Source organism: Schistosoma mansoni (assembly GCF_000237925.1).
Source record: "Schistosoma mansoni, WGS project CABG00000000 data, chromosome 3 unplaced supercontig 0105, strain Puerto Rico, whole genome shotgun sequence".
NCBI lineage: Eukaryota > Metazoa > Platyhelminthes > Trematoda > Strigeidida > Schistosomatidae > Schistosoma > Schistosoma mansoni.
Genome location: NW_017386009.1, coordinates 119,685 through 129,051, shown reverse-complemented (window position 1 = coordinate 129,051; position 9,367 = coordinate 119,685). Strand labels below are relative to the sequence as shown.

The 9,367-nt window shown below is 35.4% G+C and overlaps 1 protein-coding gene across 2 annotated transcripts; it reads right to left on the bottom strand.

Annotated features, from left to right (window-relative positions):
* Nucleotides 1–2,904: 2,904 nt before the first annotated feature.
* Nucleotides 2,905–7,291, bottom strand: Smp_059530.1 (tetraspanin, putative; the record flags this gene model as incomplete). 2 transcript variants are annotated; one of them, XM_018791283.1, is made up of 6 exons in its annotated part: nucleotides 7,135–7,291; nucleotides 6,897–7,085; nucleotides 6,785–6,859; nucleotides 6,630–6,722; nucleotides 6,475–6,570; nucleotides 3,286–3,438 (listed from the first exon to the last, which is right to left on the bottom strand). In XM_018791283.1, exons 1-6 carry the CDS (start codon nucleotides 7,201–7,203, stop codon nucleotides 3,286–3,288), a joined length of 675 nt encoding a protein of 224 aa, XP_018645498.1. In that variant the 5' UTR covers nucleotides 7,204–7,291. The 2 variants fall into 2 exon arrangements, with proteins under 2 accessions (XP_018645499.1, XP_018645498.1); XM_018791284.1 differs by lacking the exon at nucleotides 7,135–7,291 and having other exon boundaries at nucleotides 2,905–3,438; nucleotides 6,897–7,116.
* Nucleotides 7,292–9,367: the final 2,076 nt, after the last annotated feature.

Sequence of the window (9,367 nt, the reverse complement as noted above, 5' to 3'; positions counted from 1 at the left end):
AACCTCCTCGCTTCTGACTTTTGATTTCACTAGGTGGGTGCGATTCAATTACAGAAGGTGTTACTCACCACCATCTAATGGGCATCGACTTTCTACTCATTAGTAAAACATCTATACTATTGTACAACCCTGATGAAGAACTAATTAAATAGAAATATCTCTTTCTTCATCGCCTCAACGGGACTGCTTGACCAAATGCAATCTCTTGTATAGTTACATTGTTTAGCAAATGGTTATAAACACAAATGTACAACATGATTAGATGATTCGGTCTGATAAGGAAATTTTCTTCCCTTAATTCTCTATATTTTAAATAATCACTAAGATATGAAAGGGTGGTAGGTAAATGGTGAACTAAGGGGTTGTATATATCGCTTCTGAACATAAAAGACGCTACGTTTACTAGTCGTATTTATGACTTGCTAAAGAATTGCAATCGATTATTTGGAAGTTGGATGGTATGGTGAGTTATTCATATACATTATATTTCAAAAGTAAACATCTTTTTTTCTGAGTATTTTCACAAGTTCACATAACTACGGGATAATAGAGCCCAACAATTGTAGGGTTTCCGATCATCCATCAGTTTTCGTTCAACCTCATCAGTTTTATATTTATTATTACTTTTCTTTAGAGAGCTTATTTACTGCTGTTACTCCATAGAATGAGGTAGCAATATTACCTTTTCACCCCAGGATAACAATGCCAACAACTTTATCTTGACGAAGAAATGCTGAATCCTTATATCGTAAAAGATCGTTTAATTGAAATTTATGTGTTTTTAAAAGAATTCTTCTTGCAGATCATTTTGTATTCATGTATTGGTGGCAGTAGTTAGCAACCATCTATTTCAGTTGTTCTAAATTCTTTCCGAAACTTTTCGCTAAATCAGTTGTTCTAGTGAGAAGTCGTGACCAGTGGAGCTAATCCATGTCAGGTAGAGACAGGTATCTACCTCAGTACAATAGAATATGGTCGCGCAATTTCGTGGATTGGTTGAGGTTAGACATTAATCGGCTCAGAGGTTTATGGGTTAAGTGCTCTGGCGCGAGACTAGTAAGTTATGGGTTCGAATCTCGCGGGTGTGGTATCGTTGATGCGCACTGCTGAGGAGTCCTACAATAGGACGAAACGGCCGTCCAGTGATTCCAGGTGTTCCATGGTGGTCTAGCTTCAATTGACTCATGATCTCAACTATATAAAATCAGTTGTTTGTTTGATGGGGCTATCGAATTATGCTTTTTTGTACATGTCAATTATTATCGATGTCGAAAAATCTAGGACAGAGCGAATATATCTGCCTATTTAGTAACAAATGTAAACTAATTCTGTCATCGAATTATTTTATTTATTAGCTATTAATTCATTCGACTCAACAAGATACTCGATAAACCACATATGACTACCGGTTTATACTGAATGATCCTTGATTATTAACCAATGTCATGTTTGTCCAATTACTTTTTGTTAATCTAGTCCTATAAATCAAGTTCCAATGTGGTCAGTAGCCTAAATTACTCAACATCACGTCCTCTGTATTTTGATATTGGGTGGTTGAGGGACGTTGACTTGACATAGGCTTTGTGCTAGTAGGTTTATAGGAGCGATAGTGAGATCTTAACGAAACCGCAGATCCTCGTGAAATTCGAATACGCGTCACCGATTTTCACATTCAGAGGTGTTAACTTTGATCTACCCAAGACGTATATATACAACATAAAACTAGCCTTGGGAAACGTTACAAAATAGCATATTAAAAGACCAACAGATCAATAGCATTTGAGATTTTCTCAAGTGTGAAATACGACATGAAGGCGAAAAGAGCGCTTCTGGCGCGAAGACAAAGAAATTCAAAATTTCAAAAATAAAATTACAAAAACAATGTAGTTAGCAAGTGAGTTTTGGAGACCTAAGATCCCCAACAATTAGGGAGGTGGAACGATTGCCACAGACAGACTGGAAAGAAGGACACCCCATCACGATATCAAAAAAACGGAGACCTCAGCAAATGTTAAAACTAAACAGGCATCACACTAATATCAGTATCAGGGAAATATTTCAACGGTGTCGCCAAAAATCCAGTAGACAGTACAGCTTCGAGAACAATAGACTGAGTTCCGTAAGGATAAGTCGTGTACAGACCTAGTCGCGATATCACGGATCACCATTGAGCAATCAGTTGAATAGAACTCGTCAGTATATATCAAAATTATCAATTATGAGAAAGCATTTGACAGTATGGATATGAGAACATTATGGGACTTTCTTTGACTTTATGGACCGAGTATCTGAGAAGATCGTCAGCATCATCGGGAATTCATACAACGAACGAAAGTGCGAAGTTGTACATCGTGGCCATTTGACAGATTTATTCCAAGTGAATAATGATGTTAAACAAGTCTGCCTACTCCCTGTCTCTCTTGCTTTTGTCACTCTTCTTGAGGCAACTGATGCTCCCTGACGGATTCCATCCCATGTCACTTAGCTTCACAGTCAGATACGTTGCCACTGAGCTATTCGAGCCGCGAGTGAACTCCTGTAGGACTGAGATGTATTCACAATTGACTTATCACTGGGTGGTGATCAATGTCATGCATTGCAAGCCCTTCTTAGTGCTGATCGAATACTGTCGATCAATTGAACGTGTTGGATCTCAATTCTATACACTTCTATGTGACGAGGAATCTAAGAAAAATGATGTGTTTATTTAAATTGCTTAGCATTAAACTAAACCACCTACATGAACCATGTGATGGTTTTTTTAAAAAAAAATTTCTTTCATAACACGTACACATCAAAATCAAATATACTAACAATGTAAACATACTTACATCAATAGTAGGGGAGACAATAATATTTGCTAGATTTATCATAATCCAAGTAACCTGAGATAATAAGTATACCTCAGAGAAAACATTTTTTTAAAAAAAAAGAACTCGATCGATAAGTTATAATACATCTTTTAGATTTATGTATTAAAAAGGTAATTACAATACATTGGTTACCATGGCAACTACGACAACTTAGAAATACTAATGGAATGGCATTCATTGAAGACTCATTCAATATGTAGTCATGATATAGTCAAAGATATGAGTTGAATAATAAGTAATAACCGTCTTATATGTTTATTGTCGGTAACATTAGTTCATGTATTTAGCCCAGAAACAAAAAGTGATAGAATCAAAATGGAATGAAAAGAACAAAAAAAATGGTATTTTTGTCAGTTTTTTTCTTTCCTTTGCCATAATAATAACGATCATGATCTTTAATGGTATATAATGTTTATGCAGAGAAAGCAACTCCATCATCAGATTTACGAATCATCCAAATTGAGATGCCTAAATAGACACCTTGAAGAATAGCTGTGAGAAAACATAGACCTATTAATATATTTGAGTATTGTTGTGCAAAACCAGCTATTTCTTCAATACAACCCTGTAAATATAAGAAATGATGTACAGAAAATGTAATAAATTATGTATAGAGAATGAAACTGATTGGACTAAATAAACTAGACACTAAATTCACTTGATATTGTTTGTTTGATACTTCCCATGACGGCGATTGATCAGGCTCTTCTTGGCATATGTGCATATTGTGCGTCTCGCCTCGATATAGCCTTAATTCACACGAATTATAAGCAAAGATGGATAGTGGCTAGCATTGGAATCCAGTGCTCACGTTTCTTCCTATTTAGGACTCGTCAGCCGGATGTACCTGCATCTCAGAGTTGATGTTTACTATGGGACTCGAATCCAGTACCGTTCGCTTCAAACGCTATCGCGTGATCCGCTCAGCTACTAAGTCCTGATAGCCACTAGCTTGCGCAATAGGGATGAAGTGTAAATTCTCACGGTGTTGTTTGTTTGAATCTTCCCATTGATGTTTAGGACTGCGATTCATCAGTTTCTTATTGGCATATGTGCATGTTGTGCTTATTGTCTCAATATAGCCTTAATTCACAAGCATTATATTACTTGTGAAGATTCAACCAAACAATACTAAGTGAATTTAAACTTCAATCCATTGCACAAGCTATTAGGACTATCAGCACTCAGTAGCTAAGTGGATAACGCGATGGTGTTTGATGCGAACGGTATTGGGTTCGAGTCCCAGAGTGAACATCAACTCTGAGATGCAGGTACATTCAACTGACGAGTCTCAAATAGGACGAAACGTGCGTCCTGGATTCCACGTCTAGCCCCTATCCAGCGTTGCTTATAATATTTAATATGATTCTCGAAACTGAAACCGAATCTCCGATCAAAATAGCTTATAAAGATACATCCAAAGATGACTGAATACATAATGTATAGAAAAGACATATATTAAAGCGTCATGAAAAGCAGTAAAGTGTGACGTGTTCAATCATAATGAGTTCATTATTTATACCATTGGCGTTTGTTTTTTTTAGTTTCATAGCTTCAGTAACATGACAATTTCATCAGTTTAAGCATGGATACCTTAATAATTAGTCAAATTTTAGATTTACTTATATGTGTCAAGTTGAATGGTCATTGTGTTTCATAAATTTGAGAATGAAGATCCAATACTCCATTTAACAAGGATGGATCACAATCTTAAGAGATATAACTTGTGAAGATTAATTTCAGTTCATATGTAATGTAATGAGATTCTTACGACATATACAAACAAAGATGGATAGTGGTTAGAAGGGGAATCCAGGAAGCGCGTTTCGTCCTATTTGGGACTTGTCAGCTGGATGTACTGGCATCTCAGAGTTGATGTTCACTCTGGGACTCGAACCCAGTAACTTTCGCTTCAAACACCATCGTGTTATCCACTCAGCTACTGAGTCCTGATAGCCACTTGCTTGTGTACTATTCATCTTTGCTTATAATGCTTTTGAATTAAGGCAATATCTAGGCAATACACACAGTATACACATATGCCAACAAGAAACTGACCAGTTGCAGTTCTAAACATCAATAGGACGTTTTAAACAAACAATACTAAATGAATACATATACAAACAGTTTAGTAAATAATTTGATCAAATTACACTTAATTAGTACTGAACATACCTAGAACTAAACAGCAAATTTCACCTCTACTTATTACATAAAATAGACATTAAAGTAGTAAGCATATTTCCATCTAAATTAGACAATTAGCCATAAATGTTTAATCCTGTTTACAGTTATGTTCACATCGGATACATGTATCAGTTAAATTCATTCAGTGTGCAAATATTTTTGGGGGTGGAGTTTCGTTCTCTCAACTAGATGTTCTGGTCGTGAAGCCTTCACTGAACTTCTAAACATCGTCAACACAAACTTCATCAAAGTAATCCATCTGAGCCACAACTCTTCTACGTTATCTCAATACATAAGTATCAATAGAATCTTATTAATCATCCACCAATACATTCGAAGTTAAGAGGTTTCATGGTATAACTGGAAAACAGAGTTTAAGAGTTCTAAATATATTCAAGCTACTCCTGTATAACGACTTTACTTACTGTAACCATGACTATTCAACTCTATATGAACAGGTCCCTTTAAGAACTTGATTTATAGGAGTAATACTTTGTACAGTTAATTATACCTACAATTACTTGATTCATAATCAATAACTTACTAATACAAGATAATACAAATTCAGAAGGGGCTACGTGGAGATTTAATATTTTCATAGTTGCAAGCGTGAATCAATTCAAGCTAGACCACCAAGGAAAACGTGGAAGCACTGGACGGCCGTTTCGTCCTATTGCAGGACTCCTCAGAAGTGCTTGCAACTATTGAGATATAAATTCAATTGATCAGATCCTAATACCATTAATCTAAATGTTATGGCATAATGTGTAATAAAAATATTCACACAGATTATTTAATTACTTTATGTAATACTACTAATCAGAAGGGGGTTTTTGTGGAGATTTTAGTAATTTTATAATATTTGAGATCATGAGTCAATTGAAGCTAGACTATCATGGAAAACCTGGAAGCACTGGATGGCCGCGTCGTCCTATTTTAGGATTCCTCAGCAGTGCGCATCCACGATCCCGCCTCGCGAGATCACTGAAATAATCAGAGTTCAAAATATAAAACATTGTTTTGAATAGTTTTGCAATCGGTAGTAAATAGGGGGGGGACAATTTTGATAGAAAGTATTTTGACAAGCAAAGACTAGGTCAAATTCACGATAATTGGAAGAAGTACAACAACGACATAGCTTTATAACTCAGTATTCTATCTCATTTTTAGTATATGATTGATTGATACTTTATATGATGAAATCCAGCGTTTAGTTTACTGATCATCGATGATCACACAGATCTTTCTATATCAGATAGAAAGTTAACAATAAGCCAAGCTATGAACGTCGTACCTCATTATCGAGTATTTGGTATTAAATCAATCAAGAAAGTTGTAAGGAGGTGATGAAAAAAGGGTGATTGATTTATGAAACCATTATAGTATATATACATATATATATATATTGACTTACTGTTGCATAGGTCAATTCACCAACTCTACAAGACGGTGGTATCTTCATTTGATATTGTCTATAATCTCTGTACGAGGTAGCTCCACAACAATAGAACTATAATAAAACAATAATAATTTTCAAAAATCATAATGATTCATTTCATTATAACCTACACTAGTCTGTAACTTATCGAATTCCACTGAATATGAAGTTTGATTATAATTTGATATAGAATTAAGCAACGATTGTTGTACATCTGATGCATACTACAAAAAAAAACACCATTATGAATGAATCTGTTAGAGTATCCTTGTATGATTAAACTAACTTGATCTTGTGTGGCAACTGCTGCAATAGCAATACATATATTTAAAAATGTTGCTATACCCAAACCAATCATATGCTATACATCAAAGGTTATAATATATATCTTAATTTACCACAAAAGCAATCATTTTCATTTTTCTCCATAATCCAAGAAATCCAACACTTGATGCTATAATTCCAACTAATCCTGTAAATATAACAGTTCCAAAGATTGCTGGTGGTGCCACTTGTATAATTGTATTATGTTTAAGTAATGTATCTAATGCACTAATACCTAGTGCAAACATAATAAAACTGAATACCTTTAGAGAAAAATGGTTAGGAAAGAAAAATCATTATGATACTACTTACTATAAATAAACTATTCACTACAATAAATATCTTTGTCCATACTTCCGGAGAAAATGAGATTTTCTTCATGTTTTTTCTATTATCTAATCAACGAGAAAAAAAAACAGAGGGAATTATCACTGTTGCTAGGCAATTTTAATATGAATCTATAATTTTCACGAAGAAAAAAAATATAAAGAAACTGATTCATTTCACATTAAATTTCATTAATATAGTAATTCATTGAAGTGTGTGTGTGTGTGTGCGAGGGGAGGGGGTTGGGTGTGGGTGTTTATATATATATATATATATACACATTTTGATGGGTAATTTATGCACATTCATGTTACTTCTATTTTTGTCTATCCATTGATATGTTGTGAAGTCAATGGTAAATGAAGAAAGAAAAATTTTTTTGGAAAATAAAAAAAAAGTAAAAATGATTATATTTAGCCTACACAATAGTAACTAAGATACTGTTGATATATATCTATATATAGGTAATCAATCACATATAACTTTACTACTTAATTAATATAAAGTAATATATGTCTGTTATTGAAACACATACATTCATAATGAGAATCAAAATATGCATTCAATTCATAGTAGATTTTATATTTAACTAATGATGACATCAATGAAAATGTGACTTTTTTTTTGTTTTTCCAATCAATTTCTAATCACAATTTTCATAGTTGAAATCATGAGTCAACCGAAGCTAGACGTGGAAGAACTGGATGGCTGTTTCACCCTATTGTGGGACTCTTCAGTAGTACGCATCCACGACCCCGCCTCACGAGATTCCAACCCAGAACCTACAAGGTTGGCGCCAGAGCATTTAAACGATAGATCACTGAGCCGGCATCCAACGGTGTTAATGTCTAACTTCAACCAGCACACTAATGACTGACTTCAAGATACATGTTCTGGAGTTCTAATGGGAAGCAGTGACCAGTATAGGTCAACCACGTCTGTTGTGAGATAACAACTCACCGAAGTCAACTGGTGAACGGTTGCTCAAACTTCGTGGATTGGTTGAAGTTAAACATTAACACAATTGGATTCTGGCAGGCTCAGTGACCTGTCGTTTAAGTGCTCTGGCGCCAGAATCGTAGGTTCTGGGTTGGAATCTCGCGAGCCGGGGTCGTGGATTCGTACTGCTAAGGAGTTCCACAATAGGACGAAACGGCCGTCCAGTGCTCCCCGCTCTAGCATCAATCGACTCATCATTTCAACTATGAAAATACTGAAATCTCCACAAAACCCCTTCTGATCGTAATCATAAACTTCAGTACTGTTTATCATACTTGTAGAGTTCAGTAGATATATGACCTCGTGCTGTTTAAAAGTTGAAGCCAGAGGAAACTCTGATGATGGTGGACCGTAGTGTTTGTGACGTGCTAATCGATCGTATAACTTGAGTATACGAGCGACGAACTATCTAGTAGCTGGTTCTCTCCAAAGTGTTTCCTCAGGATAGTTAGTATTCTGAGAATTAAAGGACTTTATCGGGTAAAGCGAATGATTGGAGGCATTGGGGAGGAATCATCGTCAAACTATTCTCAAACTTTCATTGGATGAGAATCTTGACTCGTTTGATTGAAGTTTTGCGTGAAATGTGAGTGCCAAGTGGGCCATTTTTGGTAAGCAGAACTGGCGCTGTCCGTTAAGGTGCCTAACACGACGCTCATGAGATACCACAAAATGTGTTGGTTGATCTAGACAGAATGACGGTAGCCATGGAAGTCGAAAGCCGCTAAGGAGTGTGTAACAACTCACCTGCCGAACCAATCAGCCCTGAAAATGGATGGTGCTCGAGTGTTGGACCTATACCGGACGGTTGCAGTAAGCAGTTCAGTCATTTATACGAAGATATCTAAACAATTAATTGATTAGCCTTAATAACCTGTATGTATATATTGCTTTATTAAGAAACAGTATTATCTTACATGCAGCTACTAATTCCCGAATAGAATAAAAGAAAATGTCCTGGAATTTAACCCCAGAATACAATCAGTTCATAGGAATTAAATTAATAAACTATTAAATTCAAAAAAATGTATGTGTCGAATAAAAATCCTACAACTGCATAAAACCTACTTAGTATTACTTGTTTGAATCTTCCCATTGATGTTTAGGACTACAACTGGTCAGTCTCTAATTGGCATATGTACATACTGTGCGTATTGCCTCGATATAGTCTTATTTCAGAAGCATTGAGATGCAGGTACGTCCAGCTGACGAGTCTCAA